The 19193-nt window shown below is 44.5% G+C and overlaps 2 protein-coding genes across 4 annotated transcripts in view; both read right to left on the reverse strand.

Moving 5' to 3' along the window:
- Nucleotides 1-855, reverse strand: part of LOC114004657 (polycystic kidney disease protein 1-like 1) — a 44017-nt gene extending 43162 nt beyond the window's left edge. Inside the window, exon 1 of the mRNA XM_027765711.1 lies at nucleotides 731-855. Coding sequence (XP_027621512.1) covers nucleotides 731-818 — 88 coding nt within the window. The 5' untranslated portion in view covers nucleotides 819-855. The remainder of the gene's footprint in view (nucleotides 1-730) is intronic.
- Nucleotides 856-9454: 8599 nt separating this feature from the next.
- The window catches only part of HUS1 (HUS1 checkpoint clamp component), a 23482-nt gene continuing 13743 nt past the window's right edge, over nucleotides 9455-19193 (reverse strand). For 2 of the 3 annotated variants that reach the window (XM_006161934.3, XM_006161933.3), the window contains 3 exons: nucleotides 14934-15033; nucleotides 13090-13209; nucleotides 9455-11105 (listed from right to left, as the gene is read on the reverse strand). In XM_006161934.3, coding sequence (XP_006161996.1) covers nucleotides 11023-11105; nucleotides 13090-13209; nucleotides 14934-15033 — 303 coding nt within the window. In that variant the 3' untranslated portion in view covers nucleotides 9455-11022. The remainder of the gene's footprint in view (nucleotides 11106-13089; nucleotides 13210-14933; nucleotides 15034-19193) is intronic. The other variant, XR_001371397.2, reaches the window with a different exon arrangement.

The raw sequence follows: 19193 nt of genomic DNA on the forward strand, positions 1-19193 counted from the left end.
ATGGACATTTTGAAGACCCCTCATATTTTATGGTGTAGCAGACAGCACATAGTGACTCAGCTGTGGGGAAGTATTACATCTGCAACCGTATGCATAAAATATGCAGTGCAAAATCACTAGGAGGATGTCTCAGGAGTCAGGAGTCAGGGCTTTTTTTTTTTTTTTTTTTTTGAGAGGTTTTTGCTATAGGGTGCGTGCACTCACCAGACAGACAGAGAAACAGAAAGCAAGAAATCACCCCCCAGGGGGGATGGCCACACCACAATCCCTTCTCCTCCATTCTCCTCTCGGGATCTTGGGCATGCACGCACACACCCGGCGTGAGTTTAAGCCACCGGGTCTGGGACTCGAACCGCGGTTGACTACGTGGGAGTTCAGTGACATAGCCATTACGCTAACTGCTGGTCCCAGGAGTCAGGGCTTTGATTCACAGGCCTGGATGCAATCCCAGGCCTTGGCCATCACCACACTGCAGCTCACCAGGGCTGACCTGGCAGCCAGCATCATTTGAACCATGGACGCTCGCGTGTCCCTTAGATGGCCGAATCCAGTCCCTCTCGTTTTCATTTTGTTCCTAGAGGCACCTTGTAGATATCTATTTGTCTATCCCTAGATACCACCTGCACCCAGGACAGTTCCTGGCAAACAGAGCTTGGGCAAATTTTGTAATCAGTTAAACTGGCAAAAATAAAGGGAAACTGCTGAGATCTTGGTAGAATGTCTAACTTACCATTCCTGGGAGTGGGCTGCACCCGCGAGAACAGGGGCAAGGCTCCAAACAGCATGCCCCATGCCAGCCACCAGCAAACTGCCCCCATAGGTCTTCAGTTTAGCCTCCTAATCAGATGTGTCTTTGGGCAAATGCACACAGGGGCTTGTCTGCAAGGGTGTCCTGAAGCTACAGGCCAGGCCTTCCTATGGCAGGAGCATAGAGCCCTCCCTCCTCCCTGCCACTCCTCCACCCCTTGGGACAATCAGCCAATCATGAGCTTCTCCTGAGATCAAACCCTTCCTCAAAGAGCTCTGAGTTCTTATCTGCCTCTACCATGCTTCAGGGCCATTTCTTCCAAGAAGAAACTAACCTAAAATATGTTCATTTGTAGGAGAAAATATGTAAATCGCCTAACAGTCTTGGCAGTGGTTCCACTGAAGCTCAGTCCTCGGTAATGGAGGGACATCATGGAATACTTTTAAAGCCATTTTCAAGCTGGAGAAAGTTTTCTATACTTGAGACTAAAGTAAGAACTTCGCCTTACACAAATCGCAAATCACTTTCAAATTATAAATGGCATCTTTCTTTTCTATAATCCCCCTTGCTTCTCATGGAGCATAAATGGCATCTATCTTTTCTATAATCCCCCTTGCTTCTCATGGCTTGAAAATAAAATATCTATAGCTTAATATTCAAGTATCTACTCCCTACCTGCTCTGTCTCTGCCAAGTCACAGACAGCAATGTCACTGCAGGGCTATGAAGGCCACAGCAGAAGCTACCTTTCAGCATCACAAGGTCTGGTATTACTGACTTTTCCCTCCTCAAATAACATAATGAGCAGGAAATTAACATACCCACCCTTACATTGATCCTGTCCCAATGTCATTGTTAAGAAGTGCACAACATACATTTTCTATTGGGGGCGAGGTTCTTAAGCCCATATATATATATATATACATGTGTGCTCACTAGAAAGACAGAAAGTGAGAAATCACCATGAGGGATGGCCATGCTTCAAATCCCTTCTCCGTTCTCCTCTAGGAATTTTTGGGCATGCACATGTACCTAGCATGAGTTTTAAGCTGCCAGGTCTGGACCCTGAACAGTTGTCAGCCAAGTAGTGCACGATTACCTTGTTATCCTGTGCTCAGCCCCACCTGCCAGCCTCACCTCCATACTGTCCCATCAGCTAGAGTGGCTTTTCCACAAGGAGAAAACATGTCAATGTAGACAATATTTCATAAACTGAATCATCTTGAGAAACCCTTCTGCTACTGGGAGTCATCAGATCATAAAAAGTAGGTACATGCAAAGGCAGATTGAGGGCAGGCCCCCATGGTCCTGGGTATGGTCCCTCCAAGGGCACCCAGAGAGCTGAGCTGGCACTTCAGTTGTCCAGTGCAAAAGGAGGCCCCCACTCATGTCATTCAGAGTAGATATGCCACCAAACACCCAAAGACCGCACTGGGCATCATGTCAGGACTTGCCATGACCACCTGCTTCAGAAATCGATGAAGCCCCGGGACCAGCGGTTACCATAATGGCTATGTTGCTGGACTCCCATGTAGTCAACCACGGTTCACGTCCCGGACCCGGTGGCTTAAAACTCACGCCGGGCACGTGTGCGTGCGTGCCCAAGATCCCGAGAGAACAGAGGAGAAGGGATTGTGGCATGGCCATCCTCCCTGGGGGGTGATTTCTCGCTCTCTATCTCTCTGTCTTGCCGGCAAGTGCACGTGCCCTATAGCAAAAACCTCTCAAAAAAAAAAAAAAAAAGAAAGAAAGAAAAAAGAAATCGATGAAGCCCCAACTAGGGAGTATGTAATGAAGTGCCACATCCCACCTTGGTCTGTCCTCCAAGGGCTCCTCCTGCCCTCTGCCCTTCATGGGGTTAATTTGTGAATGGTTCTAGAAAGACGCTGACTCAGCTCTGACTCTAGCTTATGTCTGGCCATCCACTTTTCTTCCTTTGGAGGGGCCCCACACCCTGGAGACATGACTAGGATTTTCTCTGTAAGGAAGACAACCACAATCTGGTTTTAAAAATTTATTTCTTTATTTCCTTCATGTGGGAGGTAGAGGCAGGCACACCCAATAGGTTCAACACACCATCACCCTCCCCAAGCCCTGCAGCCATCCTGGATGGGATAAGGGAGAACTGGGATGCAAACCTTCCCTCATGGTCTCCAGCAACATGCAGCAGTACCTCTTCTGCTTGCACCACCACGGCTGGACCCAAATCAACTATTTTAAACTGGAACTTGTATATTAAAAAATGATTATGGTATATAGCTATAGATGTTTTCAAGAGCCTAAATTTTTAAACAACTCCAGGCTGGCAATCCAGGATTGTCTGGCCACAGAGTTTTGGCCCTGAAGTCACTGGATAAGTAGGTGTTCTGGGACACTCGGACCAGACCTCTTGGAGCAGTGGAACCATGGAGCCTGTATCACATGCCACTATGATTAGGCAGCCATTGGCTAAGCAGCACAGATCCACTTGGAATAAATCCGATTTCTGTTGGTTTGATTTTTCATTTGTTTCTTTATTTTAAATAAAATGCCCTCCTGAGAGAGAGAGAGAGAGACAGAGAGAGAGAATGTGAGAACCACCACCACCCTCTTCCCCTCTGCCCAAGGGGAGATGGCCGCACCACAATCACCACAATCCCTTCACCTCCATTCTCCTCTCAGGACTTGGCTCGGCACTCATGTGCCCAACATAATTTTCAAGCCACCAAGTCTGGAATTCAAACCATAATGTCAGCCACATGAGATCCAGCAACCTAAACCTGTGCATCATCTGCTGGCCTTAAATGTTTACACACACACACACACACACACACACACTTCTTAATTGCCAGAGGGCACATGTGTTCACCAGAAAGAGATGGACAGAGAGAAGAAGAGGAAGAAAGCACTACCCAGTGGGGTGTAGTCACACCACAATCCCTTTTCTTCTTCATCCTGTTGGGATTTTGAGCATGCATGAACATGTACCTGGCATGTTTTTCAGGGCCAGGAACTGAATCATGGTTGAACATGTGGGACCCAGCTCTGTTAACCACTAAGGTATAGAGCTGGCCTCTGTAACATTTTTTTACTTTCATGAGCCAGAAAGACAGGCAGAGAACACACTTCCAAAAAAGTTCATGCCATGATTCCCCACTCTCCCCACCCCCCAGCCTCAGCTAGCCCTGCGTCATGGGGAAGCTGGTATCTGGTATACTCAGGGGGGTCTCCAGACACAAACCTTGAAGCATCCCTTGTGGGTCAGCCTCTTAGAGCATTGTGTTTCACCCCTGCACCACCACCCAACCCCTTAGGTAACATCATTTTTAGAGCATAAAATAGTTTATCAAACCATAGATTATTAAACCAACCCCCAAATAATTTGCATTGAAGATACTCTGTATTTTTAAAGTGTAACCACACTAGAACACCTTTGATTATAATCTTTGTGTAAATTCCTATAAGCAGAAGTATTCAGCTGGGGAGGGGTGTGTGTCATACTTTTTATGACTTTCCGCAAGTAATACATCCCAAATTGGGCTCCAGCAAAGTGACATCAGTTTGCATTCTCACCAACAGTATCTCAGTAAGACTAATTTATTTCCTAATCAACTTAGTTATAACAGATAATCTTTATATCCTAGTTTAACAATTACTCTTAGAAAAAGCCCTTGGACTAGCAATTAAGGTGCTGGTTTCCCACATGGCTGACTGTGGTTCAAGTTCCAGACCTGCTGGTTTGCTTTCTCTCTTTCTCTCTGGTGAGCACATATGCCCTATAGCAAATTAAAAAATGATGACAACAACAAAATAATAAAATGAAATATTTCCAAAAGAAAAAGCCCTAAAAATCCCCAAACTCAAGCCTCCTACTGGACACTCCCTACTAGAATCAATATAAAGGTACATAAGTTGGCAAAAGGGCAGGTGCTCTCTGGCTTCTCCCCACACAGAGCTTCAACCTGCCCCTATCCTATCATCTTGAAATCACAGACTCTGCCATGGGATCCTGGGACCTGAAGCTGGGATGGACCTGGACTGCAGAACAGGGAAGGTGCGGTCAGGTTGGGGGCTCATCAACTCATACTCTCCCCAATGAAGACGGTTTCCCTGGATCCAGGTTTCTAGTGGAAGTAGTGGAAGGGCTGTGGGCACTCAGCTTCCCGCCTGGAGTCGCTTCAGTCAGATCACTAGCTCAGTCTGATCTCTGCCAGTGCTCAGGGCTAACCCATCAGCGGTCAAAAAAATGAGGAGGGATGAAATAATTTTTAAAAGTCAAACAAATCCTGGAACTAAAACACACAGGAACAAGATGAAAATGCAATTGCATCAACAGCAGAATTGATAAGGCAGAATTGATAAGAGTATTTGGAAATATACAAGAAAGAGGGGAAAAGTTAAACAAAAAGAAAAAAAGCTTATGAGATCTTCGGGACACCTCCAAAAGTGCAAATATTCAGCTCATGAGAGGGATAGAGGAAGGAAGAACAGGGTAGAAGGCTGATTTAAAATAGCAGCAGGGCCGACTCCATAGCACTGCACACTGCAGTAAAGCACTGCTTGAGAGAAGGTGGATTCCATATGACGACAATGGTTCAAAGCCCAGCCAGGTCATGCCCAGTATCCAACAGACCAGAGGACTGCATGAAAGAGATAATAGCATGTCTAGAGGGTGCTCCTTTCTTTCCTTTTTCACATACATGTTTACACACTCTATAATGAATAAAATTAATAATAATGATCATGGTAGTAGAAAACTTCCCAAACCCAGAAAAAGATAAAATATTCAGGTTCTCAAAGGCAAAGGTTATCCTTTTTATTTGATCTTATTAAGACTACCCTTAATAGTTAGTGTAATGAGACCAGCAGTTAGCGTAATGGCTATGTCGTTGGACTCCCACGTAGTCGACCGCAGTTCGCGTCCCGGATCCAGTGGCTTAAATTCACACCGGGCGTGTTTGTGTGAGTGTCCAAGATCCTGAGAGGAGAATGGAGGAGAAGGGACTGCAGTGTGGCCATCCTCCCAGGAGGTGATTTCTCGCTTTCTGTCTCTCTGTCTTTCTGGTGAGTGCATGGACCGTATATCAAAAACCTCCCCCCACTCCCCCCCCAAAAAAAAAAACTACCCTAAGATGTGTCATATTCAGAACATCAAGGTCAATTTCTATTCAATACAGTAGTAATATCAGGCAAGAGAAAAAAACAAAAGATACTCAAATGGAAAGGAAATTAAACTGTCTGTTTACTGATGACATCATTTTATTTATAGAAAACTGTTAGGATGCCATCAAAAACTGTTAACATAAATAAAAATTCAGTAAAGTTGCAGGATACGAAACCAGCACAGCTTAGCCACAGTGGGGCATGCTGCTGAGATGTAGCTGCTTTGCAGGCTGTGACCATATGGAAGCCCAGGTTCAATCCCTGGTCCAGTCTAAAGGCTGGGCACCTGGAATGAGTTGTAGTCCTAGGGACTTGGGAAAATGAGGTAGGAGGATCCCAAGTTTGGGCTGGCCTGAGTAACACTGCAAGACCCTGTCTAAAAATGAAGCTGGGTGCGGTAGAGAGTCCTGTACTCACGGCTGAGAGGCTGAGACAAGAGAAATGCAACATGGTGAGGTCCTGTCTTAAAATAAGTAAAACAAAAGATACAAAACTCAGCACTTTTTTTTTATGCTAATAGTGAACTGTTTTTAAAAACATCTCATTTACAACAGCCACAAAAATAAAATAAAGCTTTTAGGAATAAATTTAACAAAGGAGGTAAAAGATCTCTCTACAATGAAAACTATAAATCACTGATGAAAGAAAGTGATTATGAATGCTAAAAATTATCTCACGGTTATGTGTTAAAGAAAATAATGTTAAAATGTCCATACTACCCAAAGCAGTATACAGATATAATCCCTGTTGAAATATCAATGACAGAGGAAAGAAAATTCTAAAAATTAATATGAAACCACAAAAGAACAACAGCCAATGAAATCAATGAAAAAGAACAAAGTTGGAGGCATCACACTGCCTGACTTCAAAATGCACCACGAAACTACAGTAACCAAAACAGCAGGGTACTTGCATAAACATGGACGTGCAGATCAATGAAATAGAATGGAGAACCCAGAAATAAATCCACATACTTACAACCAATATTTGACAAAGGTGCCAAAAACACACACTGGAGAAAGCAGTCTTTTCAGTAGTGTTGGGAAAACTGTTCATTTACATACAGAAGAAAAAGTTTAGATGCCTATCTCACAATATACAATAATTAACTCAAAACTAGATTAAAAACTAATTTAAACTATGCAACTACCAGGAAAAAAAGGTAAGGGAAATGCTTCATGACACTACTATGGGCACAAGTATGGGTAAGATCTCAAAAGCCAAAGCTACAAAAGCAGAACTGGGCAAATGGGACTTCGAACTAAAGAAGTTCTACCTAGTAAAGGAAGCAGTCTACAGAGTGAAGAAGCAAACTGTGCGAGAAAAATATTTGCAAACTATCCATGTAACAAGGGACCGATATGCAAAATATTTAAGGAACAAACTCAATTATCAAGAAAACAAATAATCCAATTAAACATGGACCTAGATCTGAATACACACTTCTCAAAAGAAGATGTACAAATGGCCAACAGGTATATGAAAAATGCTCAATATCAACATTCATCAGGGAAACGCAAAGCAAAACTACAATGAGATATCACCTCACACCTGTTAGAATGGTTAACATGGTGGTAAGGATATGGAGAAAAGCGAACACTGATACATTCTTGGTGGGATATAAATTATACAATCATTATGGAAAGTAGAATGGATGCTCCTCAAAATAGTAAAATAAAAAGAGGGGCTAACAGATAGCATAATGGTTACATGGCTGGACTCCCAAATAGTCAGCCATGGTTCAAGTTCCGGACCCGGTGACTTAAAATTCATGCCAGGTGCGTTTGTGTGCATGTCCAAAATCCCAAAAGGAAAATAGAGGACAAGGGTGTGTGGTGTGGCCATCCCCCCTGAGGGGTGATTTCTCGCTTTCTGTCTCTCTGTCTCTCTGTCAACACACATGCCTTATAGCAAAAATCTCTCAAAAAAAAAAAATACCAGAAATAGAATGACCAGATTATTCAGCAATGCCACTACTAGGTATGTATCTGATGGCCTTGAGGTCTGTATTTCTAAGAGCTGTCTGGACTCTCATATTACTGCAGCACTATTCACAATGACCAAGACATGAACTCAACCTAAGTGACCATCAAAGGGTGAATCTTAATAAAGAAAACGATGTCACACCCACTAAAGTGCAATACTATTCAGCCATTAAAAAAACGAATGGAATCCTGTCATTTGCAACAACACGGATAAGCCTGGAGTAAAGTCATGCTTCCTGAAATAAGCCGGACATAGAAAGACAAATACTGTATGTTCTCACATGTGGAATCTAAAAACCAGAGTAGAATGGTGGTTACCAGAGGCTGGGGTGGTGAGGGAGGAAGGTGGATGGGGAGATGCAGGTCCAAAGATATATCATTACAGTGAGATAGGAGGAGGAGGAAAAGAAAGGAAGGTAATGTCCAGAATAGGCAAGTAGTAGAGACAGGTTTTTAAACAAGTGATTGCTGAGACTGAGAAGTAGGAGAGGACTACAAGAGAGGAATGACTAGTAATGTTCAAGATTTTCTTCATTGGGTGATGAAAATATTCTGAAATTGATTGTTAGGATGGTTGCACAACTCTGTGAACATACTAAACCTGAGTTTTAGATGAGTGAACTTTACATGGTATGTGAACTGTATTTCAATAAAGCATTAAAAAATTACAGAATTGCATCTTTTTAAAATGATGGATACTCTGCCAGTTTGGCAATGGATATCAAGAACTTGAACATCAGTAAATATGTTCTCTGTCTTCTGGCAGAAGCAGAATCCGAGCCCCAGGACTAATGCTGAGGCCACCTGCTAAGCTGCAGGAGCAGAATCCTGGCACCAGGCATGGCACGACACTATAAACTTAGCTTGGGGACCTCAATGGTCAGCAGGTCTCTGCTGGACTAAGGAAAGGCTGCAGGAAGGCAGCAGGGCATTTAGAGGTTATCCATGAGCAAGTAGATCAGGAATTCTTAGGTGTCCCTTACTTGGCAAAGGTCAGCCTCCAAACTACTGGGCTGTCAGAAAAGTCATGATGCATTCTGCATAGAAAAACAGAAAAAATATGTCGGGGCCAGCAGTTAACATAATGGCTATGTCGCTGGACTCCCATGTAGTCAACCGCGGTTCACGTTCCAGACCTGGTGGCTTAAAACTCACGCCGGGCGCATGTGCGTGCGTGCATGCTCAAAATCCTGAGAGAACGGAGGAGAAGGGATTGAGGTGTGGCCATTCCCCCCTGAGGAGTGATTTCTCGCTTTCTGTCTCTCTGTCTCTCTCTGTCTGCCTGGCAAGCGCATGTGCCCTATAGCAAAAACCTCTCCAAAAAAAAAAAAAAAAAACCAGAAAAAAAATGCATGGCTTTCTTGACAACTCAGTAGCTTAAACTGTGGCTACAATGGGGACAAGAGGCCTTGAGCTGGGGTAGGCCAGGTATGGGCTGCCTCACCTGCCCCATTTGAGACAGATGATTATACACTCATGGCCAGTGAAAACATTTCTCTAAAATCCAGAAAGCTATTTTAAAAGAGATCTTAATATTTGTACATGTTAGTCTTGAAACGAGTTGATTTTTTCAAATTATGTTTGCTCCTTTAGATGTACAAACAGCTATATCCTGACCCAACAAAATGCCACGCATTGTACTGCTCCACAAGTAGCACTGTACCTGGGCAGTCGGGGCCTTCCATCACTCCCGCCGAGCACCTGGCAATGCTTTGAGCCACAAGCAGGTGGGGCTCAAAGCAAGTTTTAACAGAATCAGAAACAGACGCAAGCTTGTTTGCTCCCAATCCAGGCTTCTCTAGTTACATTCAGAGAAGAAATCCTGGACACCCATAAAATCATTAAAACCAGCCAGATGTGGGGGTCTTCAAAAAGTTCGTGAAAGATGCAACTGTGAGAAAAGTATACGTGGATTTCAAAATCTTTTCTACTACAATAATCTCACCTTAATTCCATTTTTCCATGAACTTTTAAAATTCCTCTCGTATTTGATAATAAACATTATACAAACCAAATGTAAATCACCAATACCTTTTCTTTAACAGAAATAAAATTTTATAAACTATTTTCAGATATTGTTTCATTTTGCATTATGGTTTTTTATGGTTTGTCACTGTAGCCGGAATTAATTTTTTTTATAAGACAAAGAAAGGAGATGATTTCAAAATATGAGTTTCACAAAATATTATGTCCTATTGAAACATTATTAAACATCAGAAGAGTCATACAAACTCATTGGTTTTACCAAATAATAGAAAAACACCCCCAAGTTTTTCTTTTGGTGAGTTTTCATTTCTTCATTTTGTCTTAAGCAGCTTAGATCTGACTTTGCAATATAATATTAGGACGATGTGCATGAAGTCCACCTTCATGGTCTAGATGAGATCTTGCTGCAACCAGAGTCCTGGCAGGTAGGCTTCAGGAAGGAGAAAGCAGCCATCGCACTGAGCCAGCTCTGACAGAACAACACAAACATGAGCTCGCCACTTAACACAGGTGCAACCTCGCCAAGTGTCCTTTGTTCCTACTCCAGAGGCATTCTTCCTAGGATGACAAAGCTGAGGCACCATGGAATAAAGAACTATGAGGAATTAAAACCAAAGACCCGAACTGGCTGCAGGGAGAAGTTGAGAGGAATGTAGGATGAGCTCAGAGCAGGCTCAAGTCTTCCAGAGGCTGACAGAGCCTCCAAAACAACAGTCCTCTCGTAATGGCACCAGTCGAGGCGACGGGACAGGAGCAAGGACGGGTTGAGCAGGCTGCAGCACAAGAGCTACTGGCAGTGCTACCACATGTTGCAAGGGAGAGCGCTGAGCTCCAGGGCCGACCCCTTGGTTAGTTCTGATGACTACACCAACTCTGAATATGTGAGGACTTTTACAACTTCAGTACAAAACTGCTACTTAAAGTCTGGGTAAATAAATCCTAACTTTCCAATGTCTTAAAAGCAAAACAAAGCAAATATGAGTAATATGAACTCACATGTTTACCCAACTGTGTTTCATCCATTCAACTTTTAGCTAAGGTATCACAGGGGGAGACGTAAGCACACAGTCTAGTTTGGTGGTGCTCCAAGGACACAGGCAGAGCGCTCAGGACACACCCCCACTGCCTCACCCTCAGGATAAAGGTCTCTGCTGAGGTGGAGCTAGGACAGTGCCGGGATGAAGTACTGCAGGGAGACATCTTCATGAAGCAAATCAAAATGGATAATCTTGTGATTCACAATATCTGGGAAGAGAAAAACCTATTTAAATAACTCATTGATGGAGCTGGCCTGTGGCCAGGGAACTGTATCCCACATGGCCTACTGCAGTCTGAACGCCAGGTCCTGAGCTTAAAAAAACACACCAAGAGTGTGTGAGTATGTGCCCCAAATCCCAACAGGATAGAGAAACGGAAGAGACTGCAGCACGACCACACCCCATTGCAGTGTTTTCTCCCTCTCTCTGTCTCTGTTAGGTGAGCAAACACATCCTCTGGCAATTAAAAAATTAAAACCAAAAACAACGCATTGCAGTACTCCAACTTTTATCCCTCATCTCAGAACTGCCTTTGCATTCTGCACCTCCTGTGGATGTGTGGGTCTTTTCCAGGGCACCTGTGAAGTCTATGGTCTCTTGCTCTGCAACTACTCCAGCCACATCATGGCTCCAGGGAGGCAGTGATGCTACCCAGGCCTCTGGTGCAATTCCCAGAAGGCAGGCTGACCCAAGTCAAGGTCCTTCTGGGAAAGCAGCCTTCACACTGAGTGATGGGTGTGTGCTGGGAAGGCCAAGCACCCATGATCCCCAGCACCTGGGACAGGCCGTGTCACACACTAGAAAGTGGGAGGAGCACCTGCATCTCAGTCATCCTGCACACCTCAGGAAGTCCACGCCAGGTTCTGCACTGGGTGGCACTGAGCGTGAGACCAAGCTGGGAAGCAAAGAACATGATGGTGAAGGTAAGGGAGGGCACATGGCACGACAGTCCGAAAAGGCAGAAAAGCAGGAGCCGCTGAGCAGAGCAGTGCACAGGTGGGAGGGCAACTGTCCAGACCTCTGTGGTAGAGAAAGACATGGCTGCTAAGTAACAAGAAACAGTGAGGAGCCATCACAGAGACCAATCCAGGAGAATGAGAGGTCGGGGAAGGGCCACAAGGACAAGCAGGAAGACGGACACTCCTTAGGAAGTGGGGTAGGGTCTGAGGGCCGAGGGAGTGTCCTGGAGGGAAGGACAACTGACTTGACCTCTGGCAGAGGCTACTCACAGAGAAAAAGAGGCAGCAGAAAAGAAGGTTTGGTGGAGAAATGAAAAGGTATGAGAAGTTCAAGGTAGGTTTTTTAAAAAATGTTATTATATCACACCTTGGTCCATCTTTGTCTGCCACATGTGAATACACCAACGTGACCTTTCAGAGAGTGCTCAGCCGCCTTTGCAGAGGCGCTCTCCTTGCTCTCACTGGGCTTGGGCAATTGCCCACAACCGGCAACCCCGAGGGCTGACACGGGCAGTGGGGATCTCCACACCCAAGTTCCCACTCTGCATAGGAGAGGTTCTTTACACCCTTACTACTCAAACCTTGTTTGTGAGTACCAGAAGCCAGCATCACCCAGGAGCTGCCAGAAATGCAGCCATAAGACCCAGCCCAGACAGTCTGGACAAGATCCTAGAAGGCTGCTGGACAAGATCCTGGAGACTCGCATGCATACCAAGGCTCTGAGATGTGCCATCTCCACCTTTATGAACCCCACACTGCAGGGGGGCTGCCGGCATGCTTAGCCCTACCATGTGACCCACCATCTGCAAAGCTGCTCAGGACATGGCCAGGTGGGTAGTTGCCTCTCCCCCAAGATCTCCCTGAGATCCAACTACTCTCACCAATGTGGCTTGGTCATGCTGTAATCCTTTCTCCTCCATTTTTCCATCCTGTCGAGATCCTGGACACACATATATAGGAACCCTGCATGTTTATTTTTGGTGAGGGCTGGGATTCAAACTGCAGTCCACCATGTGGGATCCAGTTTTCCATGTGCAGCACTTAACTACTGCATTACAGGGCTAGCCTCTCTAGATACAACTCGAAATCCAAGGAAATTTTTAAAAAGCAGCTGTCCTAGAAAGTTAGAGTCCCCATGACTGAACACTTTGCGTTTACAAGACTGCATGCAATCTGTTAGACAAGAATAGACTAATGCACTTAAAATACGAAAGACGAAACAGGCAAACTCACTGCAGCAGGCCTTTGTTGGATTCACTTGTTGTCCAGCAAGAAACTGCAGGAGCTTCTTGATGTCGATACGCACTTCGGCCATCTGTTCTGGGTTTCTGTCTTGAGAGGCACTTCCAGAGGCTAAAATGACAGGAATGTGTTCAAACATAGCATCTTTGGTTGTAACAGGGAGCCTGAATATAAACAATGTAGTTTAATACTTTAATAAGTGCTGCACCTTACCACTGCTTTTAGCATCCTGGGGAAACATCTGTAAGTTATAAATGTCATTCATGAAGAAAGCATTTACTAGATCCTACCTATGTAAAATACTGGAATAGTTTCTAGGAGTCTTCACTTGTAAGGACTTAAGATAAGACACAATCTCCCCATTGAGGTCACAGAGAACTGTATCATTAGTACTCTCTGTGTATTTAAGAGCTGAAATGTAGATAGTTAATGCAAGGCCTCTGATCTGAAAAAGAATTTTAAAAAAGGAAAACATCCTTTCAACTTCTAAGAAAATGCCAAAGGTAAGTCTTGCTTTGTGTGTATTAAAATAAGGAAAATGAGTGACACTAAAATAAGTCATTTCACACTTCATCGCATACATTCACTGTGCTAGAAGAACATACTCTTCACAGTGAAATAAAAATCCCTTGCAATGCTTGGGACCAGCAGTTAGCGTAATGGCTATGTCACTGGACTCCCACAGTCGACCATGGTTCTAGTCTTGGACCTGGTGGCTTAAACTCACGCCGGGCGCGTGTGTGTGCGTGCCCAAGATCCCAAGAGGAGTATGGAGGAGAAGGGACTGTGACGTGGCCATCCCCCCTGAGGGGTGATTTCTCATTTTCTATCTCTCTGTCTGTCTCTGTCTGTCTGGCGAGTGCACACGCCCTATAGTAAAAACCTCTCCAAAAAAAAAAAAAAAGAAAAATCCCTTGCAATGAATGCTCTGCTAAAATGTGTGTTTACAGTCACACAAACTTATATTAATAAATCTTACTTCTAAAGGTGACAGGCCTGTTCTTGTATATGTGTGCATTGTAGGATGACCTTCCCCTCGTTAGCAGGTACTTGTTTCCTGGTGCATGCCACCTGCTGCATCCTCACACACTAGCTCCAATGTGGGCCCTCTTGGCTCGTTTCTACTAAACTGCTCAATCCCCTTGCTTCCATTGCTGGCTAAACTGATCCTATAGTCCGTCCCTGCTTCCCTTATATGAAACGAAAAATGCAACCCATTGAGAAGAGTTTTGTATTCACTAATCTAATTTGGTAAGTATTAACACGACCAAAGCAGGAGAAAACACAGAAACACGCTTCCTTCTGATTCCAATCCAGGTGAGAAATTGGAATCTTCAAGAGCAGAATAGGAACTGAACAGCTGGAAGGGGTCAGCCCTATAGCTCAGTGGTTAAGCACTGTGCAAAGGAAACTGGATGTCACATGGCTGATCAGGGTTCAAGTTCCAGCCCAGTAGGCTTGAAAAACATGCATGTAGCACACAGGATCCTGATGGGATGGACAATTAGAGGAAAATGGATTGTGGTATGACCAGGCTTTGTCGCTATGTCCCTCATGTCGGGTGTGCACACCTTCCGGTATTGAAGGCTTATAGGTTATTGAGCTTGACCTCATTCCACAGAGGAGGAAGTAGCCCTGTGCAGACCACTGGGTGGCAGGCAGCCCAACCGACCCGGGCCCACCACAGGGACAGGCAGTTCAGTCTCAATCTCTTGTTATCTCTCTGAGCATTAGATAAAGTCAACTGAATTTCAGTATTTTTACAAGATACCTGAATAGGTATGTTATCTGGAACAGCTTACCAAAAGCAAAACATAACCCACTAGAAAACTTACCTAATGGAGGATTTCCCAGATCTTTAAAATGAGTTGTCACACATACTAATTCAGTTTCTATCTTCAAGTTCAATTCTCCATTTCGGTTTGCTTCAATAACCTGCAAATTGAGATTTTACAGTCTTAAAAAAAAAAAAAAGAAAAAAGAAAGAAAGAAAAAGAAGGAGAAGAAAGGAAAAAGCCCCAGGGGCATCACTATCCACCAAACCTGGTGACGCCGTATCCCATTAAACCTTAGGATACTTCAGAGACCCATGTATTAACAGCCACAGTGAGAAGACAAGTCCTGAGAGCTGAGAACACAGAGCTCCTCTCCCACAACCTCCTGCAGAGTGGAGAGCTGTGTGTGGCCATGAGAACACAGGTGGCCTGAGAAGGACTGCCAGGAGACCATGGCCAGGCAGGGCTCCAGGGAGGCCTGGGCAGAGCCCAGTTGAAAAGAGCCTGGCATTGAGAAGGAAGTGCAGGAAGTCAGAACCTCGATTGACCAGGATAGGCACCCTGGGCAAAAGAGGCAATGAAGTCTTTAATGAAGGAGAGAAGAAAGTGGGCCAAATATCAGAAAGTCCTGGGTGGTAGCTACAAAAGAGGTTGCATGTTTTCATATTTTGTGGTTACAAAGAACAGAGGACCTAGTGCTGTGAAGTGGGTACACTACCACTCCTCCAAGGAATCCTTCCCCTAAAAATCTGGAAAAACCATCTGAAACAACGTCGACCAAAGGAATGTAGTTGAATCCCATACAAAGATATTCTGAAAAAAGGAAACGGAAATAGGAGTGCCAATACAGCACACTTACAGACCTGAAATCATTCTGTAAGGCAGAGGCAGAATGCAACCCATTATTCCAAAATGAAGAAAGGAAATGAATTAGGAAAGTTCAAAAATGAAATGACCAGACACCATGTATATATCATGAAAGAGCTAAGAAGATAATTAGAACTGTATGGAAAAATGTCAGAAACAGACACTAAACTAGAAGATAAAAACGAAAAGGCACCTGCTATGGTCTGAATGTCTCTTTTAAAACTCACATTGAAATTTAATTGCCATTGTGATAGAATTAAGAACTAAGACCTTTGAGGCCACAGTTTCCACCTTCATGAACAGACTGATGTTGGCGTCACAGGAGTAGGCTGGTTATCTCGTGAGCGACTCAGTTAGTGGGAGTAGGCTAGTTATCTCAGGAATGGGGTTCCTGAGAGAAGGAAGAGTTCGGGCCACTTCCTCTCTCACCCTCTCTCACCTTCCCACCTTCCTCCATGGGATGATGCAGCACAAAGGCCCTCACTAAGCCCTGGCACCATGCTATTGGGTCTTCTGGCCTCTAGAATCCTGACCTAGTAAACCTCTCTTCTCTTTCTCTCTTTTTTTCAGAGGATTTGCCTTAGGGTCACCAGAAAGAAAGAGAGACAAGAGGGAGTGGGAGGGAAAGTGAGAAATCAATCCCCAGGGGGGATGGCCATGCTGCAATCCCTTCTTCTCCATTCTCCTTTCGGGATCTTGGGCATGTACACACAGGTGCCTGGTGTGAGTTTCAAATCACAAGTCTGGGACTAGAGCCATGTAGGAGTCCAGCTACGTAACCACTATGCTATCTGCTGGCCCCAAATCTCTCCACTCTGTAAATTACCAGTCCATGTTATTCTGTCATAGTAGCAGGAAACAGACTGAGACAGTGCCACAGAGGGAAGAGTAGGAGCAACTGGGATGAAAAGGCAGGAAGTACAAACCACTAAATAGAAACAAAGAGATACAAAAGACCTGGAGGGGTGGAGAAGATGGTGAAGAAGACCCAAGTTCAATTCAAGCCCCAGGAGAAAAAAATCCTAAGCACTGGGAAAGAAGAAATGCCAACAGCTATCATTCAAAGCCTTCCTGGACCTGCACACTCAAGGGATGCCACAACCTGAAAAATACAGACAACTGGACTCAAAATAGAGAGGAATCGCCTCACCTCTCAAATGAATAAATCTAAGCTACTCAAAAGCAAAACAAAATCAAAATGGAATCAGTCTTTGACTGCAACAATACACACCAGGAGACACGACAGCAGTGAGTCAAGGATTTCATATCCAGCCACACTGACAAATGAACATGCGAGGACTAACAGAATCCTATTCCCACAAGTCATCCCTGAGTGATATGCTAACAATAAGCTTCAGAAGTGACTGAAACTAAAGCATAAGGACAGATGTGTGTTCTTTTAACTTACGTAAGCAAAACTGAACAAGGGGAGTTAGAGTCAGAGTAACATGGAATGATTTTATGCTCTGTTGATGCAGAGATTACAGAATAGGAGGGAGGGAGAACAAGAAGAGAATAGCAACTAGTGCCTTTTATAAACAGGCCTAACCATCTATCCTAAGTACACATTTAATATAACACAGAGCCTTCAGAATTTCATGAGAACATAACCATTTATTTACAGAATAAACTCAGATGTTGGAAAGTGAGGTTGCCAGTGTAGAAAGGTTTGGTCAGGCAACCAGGTCACAGGACTGAGTAAGCTGTCCTGGTGCCTGGTCTCCATTCTCCCAGCACAGCAGGGGAGGGGACTGAGGCCAGCTGCCTAACTCCACCATGTCTGGCTCCCAGGCCATTGTTCCCTGTCTCATCTCCTCCATTGGGTTCCTCTCTCCTGCTCTCCCTGCCCTGAGAGAGTCCCCACTGGTCAGAAAGGGCTCCTTTCCTACAAAGCACCTCCCTCCCTTGCCACCAACCAATTAACTCTTTTTTTTGAGAGAGAGATTTTTGCTATAGGATATGTGTGCTCCTGGGGCATGGCCATGCTGCTTATTATCCCAGTGGGGATGGCCATGTCACAATACCTTCTCCTCTATTCTCTTCTGGGAATTTTGGGGACACATGCACATGTGCCTCGCGCGAGTTTCAAGCCACTGGGTCTGAGCTCAAACTACAGTCGGCCACGTGGGAGTTCAGCACCTTAAGCACTATGCCACCTGCTGCCCCCCACCCCCATTAGTTCCTTTAAATGGATGGAACCTAGAAGTGAAGTACATGCCACAATGTGGTTGAGATTTTGCCAACCTGTCCATGGGACAGTGTATATCTTTCTGATGCTGGTATCTGCCCATCACTAAAGTAGAGCAGAACTCTGGAAAGCCATGTGAGGTTTGCTAGTCAGCATTCTGTTTAAGTGGTAATAAAAGAGTGCCACCTAGCAATGGGAAAGGTAAGTCCAGTAATCTTTATTTGTAGGGGCTATGCTCAAAACGTCTAGTGAGAAGAGATGAGAAAGACGAGTGGAGGGATGGAGAAGTGTCATAGGTAGATAGCCAGATAAGAGTGGGCAGCCCGAGATAAAGGCAGAAGGGCATCTGCCTCATTAGTCACAACTTATCAGGGGATACAGACACTCTCCAAGAACTTCCTCTCACCAGGCTCCGGTGCTAGGAAGGGAGAAGCTGACCTTGTTTTTATTTATTACCTATGCTTTCTTCAAGGAACCTGGGGCAAGTTGCTATCTTCCCTCCTGCCATCCCATATTACCGAGATGCCTGGTCTATATCCTAATTCTCACTGGGGCAATAATCTGACAGGTTGTTTCTATGTGGATGCTCATACCTTCCAAAGTCTACTGTGTAACTGGGTAATCAAATTCCTTAGATTCCTTACCTTATCTAAAGGAAAAGTATGCAAATATAGAGAGAAGCTAAAAGGGAGCTGGCTGCAATAACAGGCCTCCCCTCTTAAATATTCATGACAAGACCCACAATAAAAGTAACAACTAACTCCAAGCCTACTACAGTTGTCCTTCTCTGTCAGCTGCCCACTCACACATGCCTTTCTGCCAGGAGGGTGTATTTCTTTTCTATTAAAAATCTTTACTTTCCTATTAAGACCTCTTTTCCTACTTTACACATTTCTGGTTTTCCTTGTCTTTGGGCAGGTCTCTAATCAGAGATCTGGACCCACAGAGCTGAGAATTTCATACCATTGTAGCTCAACTCCCCTGTTGGCTAACAAAGGGTGGCCACCTACATGCTCTGCTTCAGTGGCCATGTTTAGAGCTCCTCATTCCTACTATTTAAAATGGGTGAACTCATTCCAGAAACAAAATGAATAAGCTATGATTTTTTTTTTTTCTTTAAACTGGGATGTACTCACATTTCTGAACTGTGGACGTCAAATAGTAAAACAGCCTGTAGAGTGGTCCGGCAGTCTGGTGGTTAAGTAAAGCCAGATGCCACATGGCCAACTGTAGTTTGAATCGTGGCCCTAGTGGCTTTTAAAAAA

This window comes from Tupaia chinensis, unplaced genomic scaffold (assembly GCF_000334495.1).
Source record: "Tupaia chinensis unplaced genomic scaffold, TupChi_1.0 Scaffold139484_1, whole genome shotgun sequence".
In the NCBI taxonomy this organism is placed as follows: Eukaryota; Metazoa; Chordata; class Mammalia; order Scandentia; family Tupaiidae; genus Tupaia; species Tupaia belangeri.